This window comes from Triturus cristatus, chromosome 9, assembly GCF_964204655.1.
Source record: "Triturus cristatus chromosome 9, aTriCri1.1, whole genome shotgun sequence".
Taxonomy (NCBI): Eukaryota; Metazoa; Chordata; class Amphibia; order Caudata; family Salamandridae; genus Triturus; species Triturus cristatus.
In genome coordinates, this window is record NC_140592.1 from 768,094,489 (window position 1) to 768,112,991 (window position 18,503).

The 18,503-nt window shown below is 42.8% G+C and overlaps 1 protein-coding gene across 6 annotated transcripts in view; it reads right to left on the reverse strand.

Annotated features, from left to right (window-relative positions):
- The window catches only part of KIAA0586 (KIAA0586 ortholog), a 622,715-nt gene that overhangs the window by 571,508 nt on the left and 32,704 nt on the right, over nt 1-18,503 (reverse strand). For all 6 annotated transcript variants that reach the window (XR_014968769.1, XM_085626122.1, XM_085626120.1 and 3 more), the window contains exons 3-4: nt 10,939-11,029; nt 4,203-4,269 (exon numbers count right to left, since the gene is read on the reverse strand). Coding sequence is in view for 5 of the 6 variants with exons in the window: in XM_085626122.1 (XP_085482248.1) it covers nt 4,203-4,269; nt 10,939-11,029 (158 nt within the window). In the remaining variant the exon portion in view is untranslated. The remainder of the gene's footprint in view (nt 1-4,202; nt 4,270-10,938; nt 11,030-18,503) is intronic.

Below are 18,503 nucleotides of genomic sequence, written 5' to 3' on the forward strand. Positions count from 1 at the left end.
CATCTTAGCGAAATTACAAGTGACATAGCAGAATAAAGCAAGCAGTGGGGCAATATTGGTATTTGTGTACTGTGGTGGCTGCATACCTACTTGTAACATGTTCAGTACCGCCCGCGGCAATCCAGTTGCCAGCCAAGGACCGCTCACAACATAACTCTCCTCAACAGGACGGGACGTCCTCCTGCAGCGCCACAGGTGGCCTGACTTTACCACCTAACTGGGCCCAGCAGTCTCATCGGGCACTACACAGGCAGCAGGCTGTCCGACTCTGCGCGCAGCCCCAGAATCTCATCATGTGATACATACATTGTTGCAAGCAGTGAGATGCCTGCCAGAAGCCCGTGGCATAGCTCAGCTGCGAGCGCCCCAAACTTGTCCGAGGAGAGCCACGGGCGAAACGCTGCCAGCTGACACACAATGGCTGCAGCGCTTCAGACACATAACGCAGATGCATCAGATATGCTTGACATTGCATTTCAGTGCGGTGATGCGGAGCACCACACTGAAATGCGTTAGTCTAACTCCTGATGCGTGGTACTTGGCAGGACTGCAAATGTGTGTCATCACTGTAAATGTTCTTGCTGCTACAAGATAAACAGGTTTTTAAAAGAGTTTTTTTTCGTTTTCAGCCATGGCGACAGCTGGTGGCAGTTGATTGGCAGACCAAATGATCTCGCTGGTCCAGAAATATTAACATTCTTCCCTAAAAACAACTCACAGTACAGTAGTGCTGAAAATAGGGCTGGTTCAAATCCAGGGCAGGCTAAAATGTAAACAATTTTAGGTTGACTGATAGGTTAGAGCAGAGCTCGGACAGGGGACTCCCTCACACATGACATGCAGTACAAATCTGAGCTATGGTGGCCTCTTGGGGGAGTAGGAGAGCTTAAGCTTCCACCTCATTGGCTGAAGTCTGGGTTTTTCAAATGAGGTGGATGTGCTACTAAACATATTATGTTGTTTCAGGCCTATTGCCATTTTTCGTTGTGTACTGTATGCTGTATATTTTACACTGCTATTTTAATGTAGAGAGGATTTCCAGCCAAACGATGGGGAATGCTTCAAGCATGTGAATATATGAAAGATCCAATGTTGGAGAATAGTTTATTATGTTGTTTTTGTTCTTGGTATTTTTTTAATTGATAGGACGGTGAAAATGCTAGCTGCCTCACCCCTTGCATCACCCATGGCTAACACTTAACCAGCATGGGATACTGCTGAACACCTTGGTATGGTGAAATGTGAGCCCATGCAAAGAAGGACTGTCTAGTTACACAGAGCCTCAATTACTTCACCACCACCTGATCAGAAAGATTCTTTTTTCCCTACGGTACAAAAAGGAACAGCAAACCGCCTATTGCCACCGAAACCAGGATGTAAGTCCTCTTTTGCCACTATCTAGCTCACTCTCCACAAGCGTCAGAACAGCAAAGTTCACAGCCAAGTGGCCACCGTCTTGAATTCTGCCTAACAGACACAGGGGAGACAGTAACAAAGCTGGTAGCAACCTTTTTCTAGGCAACCTCCGGTGCTGGTCTTCCTGGGCTACTGAAAACAGGGACTAAAACAGCAACCAGTGTTCAACAGTCAGTAATCAGGTGTGTTGCAGAAGAATTACAGATTTCTGATCTATAAAGAGTTGAATTATTCATATTTACTTTGTCTACAGATTATCAGGTCAACAGTTTGGGTACCAAGATGGCTCGGAGTCCAAGCCATTTGTGGCTTATTCACACCCTAACTTAGCCTTCTTCATCTGTGGACACTACAAATCAGAAATAAATCTGCAGCAACCTGATAATGATGAAGGTAGGGAATGAACAGCTAGTTAGCCAAAACGTACCAACTTGTTTCTAAGAATTCTTCCAGACTCACGATCCAACCGCCTCTCCCACCAGTCCCATGACACCGAATAGTGTCATCATGGACACAAATGCCAGTGGATTATTTTAGAACAACCTGCTCTATGATTCTTGTTTGAAAATAGTGGATAAGTCTTGAAAATGCTTCAATTCCTTCATCATTTGAAATGTATTCCTTGTGTACACATTGTGTGCAAGGATGTCTTCAGTCTGAAGGAGAGCCAAGTTTTGATGCACCTTCCTGTACCGATGCTGAAACCAAAATGTTGGAATACACAGATTGGTTTGTTCAGAGGAGAATGAGCTTGCCCACTAGAGGAGTGTTGCTCTTCCCATACCCGATTTGTCAATTTCAGGATGTCAGACTGAATACAATTACAGGGCCTTTTCTTGACTCTACTGTGGAGGATGAGGGCTAAGACCTTTATCAGCCTGCTTAAGACTCAGCCCTCTTGAGATGGACCATGAAACATTTGTACATTGTGAAGCATGTCATTTTCCATTTTGGTGTTCTATATATCGGTACCTTATAGTGACTTCACGGGAGGCTGTCCCCTAGAGCCTTACAAGAGTTGGTTTCACACTGGAAGTATAAGGAAAACAGGTGAGGTGAAGTCTATACCCAAAAAGGTGGAACATGAAAAAGTTCACACTACAGAAGCATAATCTCTAAAAAAAACTCTCTTTGGAAAATGCATATATAACAAGAGAGGTTCCTTATACATATGACAGAATGTGCAAAGTTCTGTGGGTGTATCATGTATGGGGGGGTTAGCCTGATGAGGCACCAGTTCATGTTGGGCAATGTCTGGATTAACTAGCGGGACACTAAAAGGTATCCAGGATTAGCTACTTACAAAATGCCATCTGTGAGGCAGACCTGGATCCAGCCTTTTGATACACTCGAATCTCTATTCCTAACCTCGTCAGGTTGTTTTCTGCCATTAAGTGAAAAAAGATACGGTGCGACTTCACACAAATGAAGAGTCCATGGCAGTAAGAGTCATGTCACAATCATAGGTTAGTCCACCACATCAGAGAGGTGTTTTAGAAACTAAAGGTATATGAAAAGACCAGAGTTATTATATTCAACAAACAATAGTACATTGTGGTTCTGCCCCATTTGTTAGGGTCAGCTCCCTGAAGGACTAGGCTACTGGGACTATCCCAAAGGGTGAACAGACTGGTCTGGAATTCTTCCATTGGGAAAATCAATCTGGAGGGAGACCGAAGCCCAGGACATCACTGTACCAGTAAAGGCTTGAGTGACTTGGCTGCAAAGGAAGTAGTTAAACAATTACTGTTGGGCTTATTCTTGTATTTTTCAGCACTGTAAGGCCCCCATAAGGCAAGCAATTGTGAAGCGGACATGTGAACATGGTACCAAACGCTCTGATATCACAGGTCATACAATCATGGGTATGGTGTGCGGCTGTACCTCCAGAAATGTTTTGAGGAGGGTGTGTAAAGTTTGGTCGAAGTAGCTTCTCAGCACAAAGACCAGTGTTTGACCATAGGGATCACGACAACAGCACCCCACTGTTAGGTCATGAATGCACCTCGGGTCTGCGCGCAATCTCAGTCCTTAACCACACTATGGTACCCCGAGTAGAGCAAAGGTTGTCCGCTTATCAGGTCTAAAGGTTTTTCCTCTGCTCAGCTTGAGCCCTGGCATAATAGATCAGAAGAGAACTAGGAAGCCACTAGTCTAGTTGTGTACTAGGGGTAAAGTCTCTGAACTGAAAGGGAAGTGTCACTTAAAAAAAAGTGTCTTGTCAGCCAGGGGCTCTAGTCTAAAATGGAGTGACCAGGACCATGACACAAGAAGCAATGTTTCTTGGGTCAGGTAATGGAACAAGTGTCTGCAAGAACTGCCTTCTTTACACCTTGACTTATCTTCCATAAAGGAAATTAAAATGAGGAGGAAACTGGCAATAGGGGCTTTTCTACCACATTGAGATAAACACAACACATTTATTAAACAAAAAATAGTCCTCCTTACCTAAAGCTCATAAGCAATGCACCTTTTGCCCAATCTCTTAAATCAGAGAGAAGGGAACGGTGCAAATGAACATTCTGAGGCATGTCTGCACATGTTCTGACTTCTCAGAGACTTTATCAAAAGACTATGCAAATACCCGATTCATGTGATAGACATTCCGCACCAAGAATAAAAGTTGCATTCATGGAATAATTTCAATCTATTTTATATAAGTAATTGCATGCACTACCTACTGAAAATCAACAAAGAAAAGATAACTTGATTAAAGAGTACATCAATGCTGGAAAAATAATTTTCAAGTAACGGTTGATGTGCATCTGAAATGTAGTGTCACTTACCTTGGTTTCAAGCATGCTCTAAGAGCTTCTTTTTGGCCTGTGGTATATTGAGAAATGCAAATATCACCTGTATAAAAAGAAAAAGTAACTTAAAATTATCAACAGCATCTAATAGATTTCTAGCAGACACTTCAATTCTACAATGAGAAAAACTAAATTGAATATAAAGTTTTAAAAAATTGTCTCCTTATCATAAAGAATACCCAAGACATCCCATTCAAACATGGGTAGGTCATTGTGCCATAAAACTTGTACTTACTTTGAAAAACATCCTCAGCTGCAAGTATTGCTTTACAGTACGTAAAACAGTGACACAAGTTACACTCATGGACCAAGCCACACAGGGCCCTGTTTCAATAGTGGATCTGAGATATGAAAAACCCAATAAATTAAGGTTTCATAGCATGATTTCTTTAGTTTGCTTCCTTCCAGTATTAACTTATTGCCCCAGCACTCAAGGATCCTAAACTGGTCCAGTAGTTAAAAAAAGGTATGTCATTCTCGTACATGGTACTAGCTGGTGATAGTTAAGTGAACTAACAGTGGTGCATAGATAACCCACCAACCTCTACGTTTCAATACATCTATTACAGCAGAATTCCATTTGCTGGCAGAGAGACGAGGATAAAAAACCACAAGCAGTGGCATAGCCAATAAGTCTCGCCTTTAGGACCTTATAAGTGTTTAGCCAGAGATATTGACCTTGCCTGTGTCTTTAAGCTGTGCTGTACAGAAGTCTGCAGCATGCTGAAAAGTTATAATAAAGAAGGGTCAGAAGCATTTTTGTTACCTTATATATGACCAAGAAAGCATTATGTACAACTCATCGACCATAATACAAAAGTATTAACAATAAATAATGTCTTGAGGTTTTTTTTGTCCTTTAAATGAAGGCAACTTCTATTTGCCTGTCCCAATGGTTGCTTATTATGTTTTTGTTATGGGGGGCATAAATAACAGGAGGGTGAAGGTTGGGAAATAGTACCTGTGTAACAGTCAGTAAGAGAGTCAGTCAGTCAGTCAGTCAGAGAGCTGGGGCAGCACCCTACTTTACTTCTCTGTGGTACACAATGCGGCGCTTTTTAATATGTTCCATTTATTACTTTTCTTTACTTGTTGCATACTTTGAACGGGTTACTACCTGTGTCCAGAAATCTAAGGCTCTTCATGCGTCAGGATAAAAACGCACCCTGATATCTAGTAATATTTAACCAGATATTTTATTTTACTTTCCTTTGTCCAGCATAGTAGTCGTAGTACTTGTTGAAATGGTAAAGATCAGGACATGCAAAACAGTGCGCTGTTTAATTCTTTTGTGACATGAAGACCCCTAACTACGCTGCTCAATCGCTGTATACACTAACATTATTCCCACGCTCTCTGCGAATTCTCTAAACGTTTCCCGTTTATTTGGCTCCTGCTAATTCTCAGGAAGCATGAAAAGGGGTTAAACTGCAGTCGAACTAGGAGGTTCGAGGGCCAATCTCAGTTTACTTAGTCGCATTGTGTGATCCTGGGCTCAGTGGTTATCTCCCTCTACATCAGTTAGCTTGAGGGGCTCCTAGAGGCTATAACGTGAGCGATAGTGCTCTCCAGCACATCTCACTCGTGAGAAATGTATACGCGTGTTCTTATTGTATTAAGGCTACCCCGATGAGGTCACGCCATCACGGACATCGTGGTCCTATCCCGGTTTTGCTTTTACAAAGCTTTTTCAGCCGCTTTAGTCGGAAGGAGGGCTGAAAATGGTGGCCCTGATAACAAGGAACCACCTGGAAACCTTAAACTGCCAGTGAAGGGTTGTGCAACTCCAGATGGGTGGTGGATTCACGTGCTCCCTCCTTGGGACTAGAGGCTTTCACAGGAGGAGGCATGAAGGCAACACGTTTCATGCTCAAAATGATGACTGCGCCGGGAGTGACAGACGAACAGAAAGGGTCGGAGGCTGCACATAGCGTAAGGTGCAGCGCCTAGATGGGTTCCAGCAATTTACGGTGCGGCCTTGCTTCAGACGTTTTCATTGGTTGCATCAGTGACGACACTGACAGCGGTCACGTGTGCAGCCATGCATGTCACTACATGCAGGGTGTCACAGCAGATGCCGCTTGTATTAGGTGAATGGGGTCTTTGTCAGCAAGGCCATCGCGGCCGCCCCATTGTAAAGGTCTTGCACCGCCCCCCATCCCCGTCAGTAAGTAAATGATGCGGCAATGTGCCTGTCATTACATATGTAGCGTTTGTTTACGTCCAATGCTCGTCTCATCCATACATGCACGCGCCTCATCAGTGATTGTCCTAGTATCACAAAGTGCACATCTGTCAGACAAATATCGTCTTTTTTTACCATTCTTCTTTGGCAGTGAAGGGACAGTCATACATTCCATCACCAGTTTGCCCATTGCTAGATTTGCAGTACAGTACATTAAGCAAGAGTGGGAAACCCTCTTTGGATCTGGCAGAGCTGTTGCTATAGTCCTCTGGTCTCATGAACGTTAGACACCCGCTAGAATAGTGAGCTGGCTTTCACAAGGTTACCTTTGTTACCGCAGCATCTGAGCGCTTGCAGGTGTAGTATTTACTGGGGTTTTACACAGCTCTGGCAGCCTCTGCTTTAGAGGGAAGATGCTGGCCTTTTCCAGAAGCGGACAGTTAAAGATCCAGACCTGAGTGTATTAATGGGGCTATGTCACAGACTCCACCCACGCTGGGAGCTGAGCTCTGGCTTTGTTATGTATTTACTTAAGACCCCGATTTCTGAGCTCATTGAAAAGCGCCTCATCTTTGTCAATTGATTGAATTCCTCTCTCGGGCACACATCTGAGGGATACCTTATGTGCAGTTTTCTAGCGCTGCAGCCAGGGGCTACCCTTTGTAGCCTGAGGATGGTATCTTAAAATGGCGTGCTCGGTGACCCGATGATTGACACTTCCAGCCCTTCACTCCTCAGACAGAGATAACCCGCCCTTTTTCCAAGGGGTGGTAAAAAATAACAACAAACTTGGTGCCCTGAGAACAACAACAACAAGATGTCACCAGGGTGTGTGCGCGTTCGTTCCAGAATGTGAAAGTGAAAGTCCGAGAACCACGGCCTGCACGAGGGGGGAGAGAAACTGCGTGGGAGGCAAGCACGCTAATTAAAAACAGATGGCCCCTGCGCCCCGCTGCTGGCTCCCGAGAGCAAAACGCTCTGGGTGAAAACATTTCACAAGAAGCTGGGACCTACACACGCCTTTGGCCAATTGCGTACTAAAGCCAGATGCAAAGGCCAATCGCGTGTGAGGACCACAGGCACGAGCTTCTACTGAAGCTGAATGAGTCCAAGAGGTCGATTTCCTATGCAACGCATGCGCGCTGCCATAGGTTCGACCTAAAAAAGCACAGGATGAACTGGTTTACTCTCTGGGTGCAATTGGGGGTTTGTGGACAAAAGGGGTTGCAAAAGGTGGTATAACATCGCACATAAATCTAACCAAGTAAAACACAGCAAAATATGTGCAGAGCCAATACCGCACAATCAGAGTTTTGCACTTCAGAATTGATGAAAACATGCAGCATTACCACATTATTCCCGATTTGAAGGAGAGGACTCTGAATGACGAGGTCATACCACAACGAGTAAACACCTCACTCAGCACTATCGGCATTGGCAATGTACAGTACCAACTAAAATTATGGCAACCTACAATGAAAGTGGCTTGAAAGGCAGTAAGGTTCCAAAATAAGAGGCGGTTTAGAGGGTTGTGTGTAATCAAGAGGCATACACTTACAGGTGGAAAATCTTGCACGGACAGCTTACCTACAAAGTCTTCTTCCTTCCAAGATGTTTAAGTGAATACTACTGAGTGAGGTAATAAAACCAGTAAATTCTGTGGATAGAAACTTTTCAGTTTATGGCTTGTGCTACATAAATTGTTCTTATTACTATAATGGTTTTGATGACATGGTATCAGTTTAAGATATAGGTGATTTACTTAGTGGGAATCTTTCAGAAAACAACATTTTCTGTTTTCACCTTTTGCAGCTATAAGAAATGTCAAGCAGGGTCTTCCCACTTACGAATTAAACAGAACCCGTCTGAGCATTAAAAACAATAAATCATTTGACTGAAGAATTTCACGGGCTCATTGCAGCAAAATCTTTTAATTGGTGACACCTGAAAGGGAAAATTTGTAGCACAAATTTCCTTACAGGTTCTGGAGGAATAAACCATTATTCTGGAGGAATAAACCAAATATTTTGTTGCATATGTATTATTCCTGTTTTCGGTTTGTTTATATTATTGCACCTGCCACAGATTTCTTTTGAGAATAATTACACATGGTCCTGTTAGTGCTAACCCCATTTTTCATCAAATAAATTAATTTATATATTTTTGTGCAGGTTTTCACTTTTTATACACCAATGTGATAAGTGATGGAAAAATGAAAGCGGGCATCATAAAACAAAATGCTTCATCTTTTCATTTCAACTATTCATTAACAAACGTATGAACACTTGGTATGAATGAACACTACCATCTTCATGCACACCCCACACAGCACCTCACAAATGAGCCAGATTTCCTGCTTGAAGTTTACTGGAAAATTTACCATTAACCTTAATTTTAAGAGTGGTTTTCTCTTACTCAACTTGCAACCAGTCCCCTAACTTGGGTCTTGATGCACTGACACTTCCTTGTACACAGCAACTGATTACTAACACCTTTTAATGGAGTATTATGGAATAAGAACATCTCCGAAGAACACACAAACATCTTGTCTAACATAAACATACGGCTATTCCCACCCTGTCTGTACTATATCTAACCGCCAAGCATCAGCATTTTACCAACCTACGATATACTTAAGCAGTTTGGGAAAGCCCTCCGAAGACCTACCTAACACCAAAACCGTACACACATTTCAATGAATACAAGCATAGAGATGGACCAGAACCTAAAACACCCGGAAAATAGCCACACAGGATGATTAACTGCTATGGAAATCTGGGAAACAAGTGGAAGGCAAACAGCACAGAAAGGCAAAATTAGTGGTATACAAACGCCTGTAGCACAACAGAAATATAAAGCATAAAAAGGAGGAAAAATAACTTGCAAGGATATATATCCACTGACAATAAAAACAAGATTGCATTCACATACTCGCGTTTGTATACAGACATAATGATACACAATACTCAGCATACAAGCAAATATTTAAACACGCTCAATCACAGAAAAAAACACATACAGTTCAGCAAATAAACGGAGATCCAAATTCATGGTCTCATTCTGTGTGCAGACAGGGTCATACTAGAAAGATTGCTAAGCCATACAGAGACAACACACCGATGAAGATGCCCAAACAGTCATACAAATGTGTGTACATGAAGACACGCTTCTCTTTATATATTGAGCAGTCAAGAAGAGAAGAATCATTCATGCATACAAGCAGTATAAAAAAAAACGATCTACAGATGCAACATTCCTGCCTTCCCATTGTGGAAGTAACACACCAGCTTCCATGAGAGGAGTTTTAATTGCAAATCAAAGAGACAAGTTAAATGTCTTCCCTGTGGATCTTTTATGCTTTACATAGGTTACGAATTACCAATAGTTGTGATTTGGCTTCCTTTTATTGAAGGATTGTGTGCTGTGTCTCACCAATTGTATGTTCTGCAGGATAGGCTTGGAAGTTTGAGTAACCCAATAGGAGAGTGCGCTGAAATGCACATCTATGCAAGCTCAGCATAATTCTAGTGCAGCCCCTTCTTTTCATTACCACAACTCTACCTCTTGTAAAGACGTAGTGCAGCCTCTACTCTGTTGCAAAACTGTAATAGCAACCCACAATGACAGCAGTTCCGTCCATTTGCCCCTCGCACAACTAGAACACCAGCCCTCATTCCACTTTCTGTTTGATTATTCCTTCTCCAGCGTACCTTCTCCACCACCAACATCCTTATGTGCTCCAATCTTATTGTTTGTTGCCGTGATCCAAGTCCCCCAATAGTCTCCATCCTCCAGGGACTATGGATTATGTTAGATGCTTGCTGGCAAGAAGGATGCTACTGACAAATGAGGTCTGGCAGCAAGTGACTGTGATGCAACAGAGCTTGCAATGGGTAGAATGCCTTCTTGGACTACTCTTTATACAATGAGACTTTCTACTATGGAAAGGCTTTGTGGGAAAAAAAAAACTCACATTTGACTTCTGTACTCTAGTTTCTGTTCTGAAACTGCGTACCAGAACTAGCTCTCTGAGGCTCTAAATCAATGGTTCTGTTCTGTTGTCTTGTGGTCTGAATATCCCCTACTAGTGGCGGGAATGAACTTCAGCAAGGTTAGAATACAACCAATCATTCAGCAAGCCGAATGAACGTCAAGATCTCTCCACCCCGCCCCACTAGATACTCTTAACACCAACCTGATAATAAAGTCTGATATGACCTGATTTACTCTAATTTAAGGATTCCTACCTACCTGATAGTCTAGGATGATAGCCCTGGCATGGTATAAGATGTCAACAGCTGAAGTGTTGGAGCCCAAAATTCATGAAAGGATACACAGCATATGAGCAGAGAGCAACATTTTGTCGACTTCAGCATTTCATAATGTGATAGTAAAGATTTAGGTGGCCAGTGAAACTGAAGCTTGCCAATACTGTGGCTATTAAGCTGGACATTAACACCTTTAGAGTAAAATTACAGACTCGGGAATAAACAAACTACAGAATATGAAAGAGAAGACCAAACATACCTTTTTGTCTGCTGTTTTCCTTTTTGCTGCTCTCTTTCTTTAAAAGTGGGCTGGGGCCTGGGGAGCTTTTGGAATCTATCTTTAAGTTTACCTTTGTGAAACAAGCAAAGTATTAAGCTTCATTTGAACAGAATCTGCAATTAAACAATGTTGCCCAAAATTTGATGTACAGCATTCTGATAAAATATGAAGAATCCTTTCAAAACACAGCATAGTTCTCTAACATTATTTGCCTGATCTGTTCATATTTCTTTTTGTAGCACAGAAAAATTGTAGTGTGGATTCATAAGACATTCAACTCTCTCCCATTCATCTATTACCTCATGTGGTGGTCTTGCATTCCACGGAAGATGAAAGACAAATGTGAATGGTCAATAACATGGCTAACCTCTCCAGAGCGACTCTCGCTTCTGGAAAAGGCCCACACGGAAAAATTCCCCCAGCATTAATAGACATAGCCCAGAAAAGTGGACTAAATAATACCAATAGTCCTGTGCAAGAGGTTTTTCAACTAGGGGAAAAAGCAAGCGGAGGCCTACAGGATGTCGAATTACATGGTACTCAAAACTGGGATGACGGTACCGTCTTCTCATCATTAGTTTCCTGGAATGTGGCAGGGCTCAGAAACAAAGTAGTGTCATCAGATTGGTCAAAGTTTCTTGATAGCAAGGACATCATATTATTTCAGGAAACTTGGTTGGATTTTTTAGATTATAGACCAGGTTACCTTAGTTTTTATGTTCCTGCTATTCCTAGCCTCCATGGAAGAGCCAAGGGGGGACTTTTAACATGGGTCAAACAAGATAGTAGGTATAATTTAATTCAATTGGACTCAAAAAGTAATGATATACTACTAATTCAAGTCCAGTGTCCTGGAATAAAGGACCTTTTTGCCTTTAACGTCTATGCCAGAGGGATGCCGGGGGGCAAGTCTTCAAACACTGTGGAGGAACTAGATGTACTCCTCAACACATATTGCAAAAAAGGTAATATCATAGTAGCTGGTGATCTTAACTGCTGCTTTGAACCTCTAGACACCAATGATATTGATCTCACCTCAGAAGAAGATTGTACATGGAATATTCCCCAGTTGACACTTCTGCCCATTAAAAAATGGACTGAGGCTGCACTTCAGTTAAAGGTTCTTTGTATCGGACAAGGGCTACGTGCAATTAATGGCAGATCAGTTTCTGACAAACATGGGGCTTTTACGTTTAATAACGGATTACGAAAAAGCCGTATTGACTATATACTTACTAATAAAGAATATTGGCCCAGTATCAAGGATATGGTAGTAGTGGAAAGGGTTGAAAGTGATCACGACCCCATACTTCTATCATTTAAACTATTCAAGTCCAATTGTCAAGAGGTTCCTCCCGTGAAGGTTGATATTGTCCAATCAAATGATACAAGGCATATCAAATGGCCAAATTGTATAAGGAATGAGAGACAGATTTTAACTATCAGGAACTTAACCATCACGGCGACAAATGCCCTACAAAATTGCATCACTCAAGAGGAGGTCATGGCAAATGTAAATACAATCCACACAAACTTTTTTAATCAACTCAGGGTTTTTTTTACGAAACAGTCTCATGCTAAATCTAATAGGCCATCTAGAAAGAAGGATCAATGGTATGGGAAATCATGTAGGACTGCATACCAGGCCCTGTCGGAGGCAGTAAAAACAAAAGACCGAGATCGTGTCAAGAGTGCCCGTGTAGCCTATAAAAAAGCCCAGTATGATGCTAAACGTGCCTGGGACCAAGATTATTGGAGGGACCTCCACTCTGCTAGTAAAGAACGATCAATGTGTACCTTCTGGGATATGGTCAAGTGGGGCAGGGGGATAAAAAGGGAAGAACCAATAAACTATGTACCGCCTAACCTCTGGGTTTCGCATTACGCGTCCCAGTTTGCATCTACTGAAGTCGATGAGGGGACAAGTAAAGATTCTATCTCCCCTATTAAGGATATAATTCCCTTAAAGTTTGAGTTAATTGAGGTGCGAAAGGCACTGAACTCCATCCCCAGAGGCAGAGCACCAGGCCTGGACTCGATCCCAGCTGATTTGTTTATGCATGATAAGGAACTTTGGGCACTTTACATTCAATGTCTAGCCAATGGCATTGCTAATGGTTCACCCATACCAAATACCTGGAAGGGCGCCCAGATCATACCGGTCTATAAAAAGGGAGAGCGCTCAGACCCAGGAAATTATAGGCCTATAAGCTTGATAGACTGCATACAGAAGGTGGTCGCTAGGCTTGTCCTACAGAGAATCCAAGGGTAGATTGAGGAGGAGGAAGTGCTGTCACCACTCCAGGCAGGATTTCGAAGTCATACAAGCACCATAGATCAAGTTTTTAGGTGTCTGTTAATATATTGGCGGGTGGTTCTGTTGGGGGAGGGTATGCTATTTGCGGCTTTTGTTGATCTTAAATCAGCTTTTGATTTGGTTCCTCGAGCAAAAATGTGGGCAGTTTTTAAAGATCAAGGTATGCCAACAGACATCCTAACTTTTTTAATGAAGCTTCATGAGGTTAATTTTGCCCAAGTTAGATGGAACCAATCAGGTAGTGTCACAGATAAATTTCCAATTGCCAGGGGAGTACGCCAAGGGTGCGTACTAGCCCCGACCCTCTTTTCCTTATACATCAACAGAGTGATCAACTATTTTAAGCAAACCCCTACCGACGCTCCAAAGTTGGACGGTAAGTTGATTCCTCTGTTGATGTTTTCAGATGACACCTTATTAATCTCAAAGACTCAACAGGGTTTACAAAAAGCCATTGATGTGTTTGAGGTTTTCTGCAAAGATCATGGGCTTATTGTAAATGTAAGCAAGACGAAGTTTATGGTTTTACATAAGTCCAAATTAGTAAGAGGGAATGTGCAAATGAATGGGGTCAAACTAGAGCAGACTAAGGTTTTCTCATACCTGGGTATTATCCTTGCATCAAAGTTAGAATGGAAACCGCACACTACCCAGCTGATTATAAAGCATGCTCAGTTAACTGGTGCATTAATTAAAGAGCTTCATTCCTCATATACCAGGCCTATGATAACAGCACTAAAAATATACGACGTAAAGATAGGATCGGAAATTCTTTATGGGGCAGAATTGTGGGGATTCAGTAACCTCACCCCGATGACTAGGGCCCAAAATAAGTTTTTACGTATAATCACTGGCCTTCCTGTATCTACTCCGTTGATTCCCCTCTTTTACGACCTAGGTGTCCAACGTCTAGAGGATATTGCCCGATATAGACCAGTGGCTTACTGGAGGCGACTCTGGGTTACCCCAGAACTCTCACAGTATGCCCGGGCTTTTCTGGACGTTAGAGGTGCTGATAAGGCGCAAAAGATTTTATGGATGCGGGAGGTCAAGGTACTTTACTCTGCTATGGGCCTAGCCAGTTTATGGAAAGATCCAACAGCACATATTTTTCCCTGTAGAAAAATTCTAAAAGATTTATACTGGCGTGTGGTTTCAGCAAAAAGATTTGGTTCATGCATTGGCCCGTCATTAACTGCGGATTTTATGGAACTCAAAGACAGGCCTCTATTTGAAAGCTATTGGGACTGTAATACAGTTGTGGAGGACAGAAAGAGATACCACCAATTCAGGGTGGGCACACTTCCTATTAATTCTTTCGTTGCCAAATGGAGAGAAGGCCTTAACCCGGGTTGTCCCTTCTGTCCAACACAATGGGAAAGAATTGCGCATATTTTATTTATCTGTCCGGAGTACAAAATTCCCAGGCGGGTTTGGCTTAAACCTATTTGTCTTCAATTGGGCTTCCGGACAGGTGGTGAGGCCTTGCGGTGTCTTAAAACTAATACTTCCCAACCTGTGATTATCGCTGTTGCAAAATTTCTCCATTGGATATGGGCAATTTGTGCACATAAATTACGTCTTATATGAATATCTCAGTCATTTTCAGTAAAAACCCTTTTTATATCAAAGTTTAATATTTTATGTAATTTTTAACAATGAGATGTGTATTTATAACTGTAGTTGCTATGCACGTTACACTTTATATTCTATGAAGGAATCAAATTCCTTTCTCTTTTTTTAAAAAAATTGTTATATATTTTAATGATGTCTTTTATGATTGAAAATCGAAATAAAGACTTGAAATTGAATTGAATGGTCAATGATTTAATGTGACAAGAGGGAACTTGAGGATGGCGATTCTGAGAAGAGCTTGAGAGGGGAAGGACCATCACGAACATGAAGAGAGATGGCAACGGCGAAAGGGGGGAAGAGGAGCAATGTCATACTTATATTAAAGGATCAGGAAGAGGCATCTGATGAGGGCTCCATTTTGCGAGGAGAGCAGCCTGTGTGGAGCTGGTAGGAAGATGTGTGCGTGTGTGGACACCCAAGTGGTTTGACTTATTACCAGTGGCTGGCCCATGACACAATGTGAAAAGAATGTGGGCTCTTTGTGAAAGTGTGTTGTAATGTTTAGGAGGCAGCAAAGAGAAGAAACATGAGAAGTTACATTAAAAAAAAAAAACAATCGGCATTTGCTATAGAATTAGTGTGCGGCAGATGAGGAGTAACTGGGCATTCTCTTGACACTATAAACCACGCACATTTTCAGTTTCCAATTCATGGAACCATAACAAAGGCTTGACTTGTTTTGTGACCCTCCGGCACAATAACAGCGATAATACAATTAAATGAGAACTTTTATACTTTGATTATGTCCAGCGGAAATAGAACATTGAGTTATTTCAGTACAAAATATCAGGTTTAAATTTTAGATGGTATGTTATTTGAATCTTGATATAGCGCACGTCTCGTCCCCGGAGGGACATCCCGGCACTTGAAAGACAGGACCTGGGGAAGAGGCCGCATTAAAACAGACAGATTTTAAGGTGTTTTTTTTTTTAATTCAGGACACTCACGGATGAACAGAGGAAGTTTGTTCCAGTGAAGTGCACCAAGATGGGAAAAAGCTCTGCCTCCATGTTTAGCAGTGTGAATGCGCCGTGGACATAGTAGCAATTAATTGCTTGATTGCAGCTTTCAGTTTGGGACATAAAGGAGTGAGTCTGTTCTGACAATACTTTAGGCCAGAGCCTGACAAGGCTTTGAAAGTCAGGAAAAGCAGTTTGAATAGTGCTCTCTTACGGATGGAGATACAATGTAGGGCTCGAAGTATGGGGGCTGACGGAGTTCACGGTGGTATGTTGTTTCCTATACGGGCAGCAGTGTTTTGGATCACTTGCAGTTTTGACAGAAGATATTCATTTCAGGCGAGGAACAGGGCATTGCCATAGTCTATGCCACTAATGACTAGGGCCTGAATGAGAGACGTGAGCTCAGCGGAAGCCACAGAAAGATTTTCTTGAGGAGACGCATGGTACCAAAGCAGATTCCACATAGGGACGTAATATGGTCCCGCATAGATAGTCATCTATGGGTATGCCTAGGTTTCTTGTGGTTCGGCTGGGCAAAGGGGAAGGACCAAGTTTGCCGGCCACCAATCCTCCGTCCAGTATAGCTGAGCTTTGCCAAACAGTAGAATCTGTGTCTTGTCCCCATTAAGTTGGAGACAGATGAGGGACATCCAGATGGCAATCTCTCTCATGCATGTTTGACATTCTTCATATCCTGCCCAAATAAGATACCAACTGGGTGTCATCTGAGTATGAAAATGTCACTGTTTGTTGTGCAAGGAGCAAGGAGGAGAGAGCACGTACCTTGGGGCCCGCAGGCAGACACCGCCTCCACGCGCGCTGGTAATCCCGCAGCCGCGTTCTGCCATTCACGACACCGCACCATCGGACTACATTCCCCAGGCTCCCGAGCGCCACTGGGGCACTTCCGCCCGCTGTCGCGCCAGGAGGCGCTAAAAAGCGAGGCTCCCTCCGCGTCGCGGGACGCGCGCGGGCGGCGCCGGGAGAAGCCCGGGACAAGGGCGGGCCCTCTGTGGCCCTCAGAGGCCTGAGGAGACTGGACTGGGCCAGGAACTTTATATTGCCTTTTTCGGACCTCTAACGTGCTATGAGCATGTAAGACATTTTACACATTATTATTATGTTATTTTCGGTTTTTTTTTTTTTTTTTTTTTTTTTGTGAGTGTTTAGACTTAAGGGTACTTGCGTGGAAGTTTAACATCATTACTGCTCATAATGTCTAAATCCAAAACTGACAAAGTGATGGTGGGCCCTGCTACCCTAGACAATTTCCTGGTTAGGAAAGTAAATCAGATTAATAATGATAGACGTGTATCTCTGGGGAAAGGCACTGTGATAGAGGAAACACTATCTGAAAATGTCCCTATTAGTCTGACCCAAGACTGTGAAATTAACATGAGTGATGTCATCTCTACTGACCCTCCAGCGCCCATTTTAGTGAATGTGGAGGTTCATCCTGACTCACGGGCGCTGTCAAGTCCAGACATTGGTGTGCTGAATGAGATCCAACCTGAAATCAGGCACTTGAGAACTTGTAGAACACTGTCTCAAAGGGAGAATGGGAAACATAACAATTCTAAGTCTAAAAAAAAGGATGGTAAGGCAATTATCAGTCCTGCTATAACAACCCCTTTTGTATTTACGGGCACTAATGGTAATGGTAATGGAGTAAATTTAAATCCTGATTTGCTTGCTTCACTTATGAAAAACTTAGAAGTCTCTTTAACAGCAAAAATGGAGGAGCTTATTAAACCATTAACCACTAAGATAGATAACCTAGTCAAGGAAGTGACAAGGCTGGGTGGTCTGTTATTGACACAGAAGATTGTAACATCTAGTGGAAATGTCCACTCTGGGGGGAAAGGGAGAGAAATTGCGGAAGTTAATGATACACGAAATAAGGGGAGGGGGGATATTGTTGTTGCAGTGGCCTCAGAATCTGTAACACCAATTCGATCGGATATCCCTGTGGCAACTGCAACTGCCTCGCAGCAACAACCATCTACAAACCCCCAAAGCAGTAGAGCTCCCAGACCCCCGAGGTACAACCGCTATCTTAATTTACCACCAGACTGTGCTCCGTTTGTGGCAGTACTGACTAATGTGCCCCCCTGTGGCACCCATCCCGCATCTCCTTTTGATGAATCTCAAACCTCTTTGAAAAATAAGACAGTGTCATGGCTCAACAAAAACTGTGGTTTTCCCATTTCATATTTTGACCAGATAATGACAGTAAGGCGTGTAAACTGGGTGGGGCCGTCTAAAAAGTCTGGGTCTTGTATAGTTGTAAATTTCAAACACCCCCAGCATGTGGCAACTGTTCTTTTGAGAGCTTCTGCACTGGTATATAATATGAACAGTATCTGTGTACGCCCCCTGGGTTACTTTTATGCGCATTTGTGCAAACCGCCACCACAACAGAGTCTAACCAGGCAGGGGCTTGAACCTTATACTCCTGTGCAAGAGACTCAATTCCCTTACAACATCACTAATCCTTGTGGGTCAGGTGGACCCATTGGATCTTATAATAGGAGCCCCAGTGCTGGACACTATCAATATGGGTCGAACTTAAACACACAGAACAGGTATGAAGTGTTATCCGGTCTTGAGCTGTGTGATTGACGGGGGGC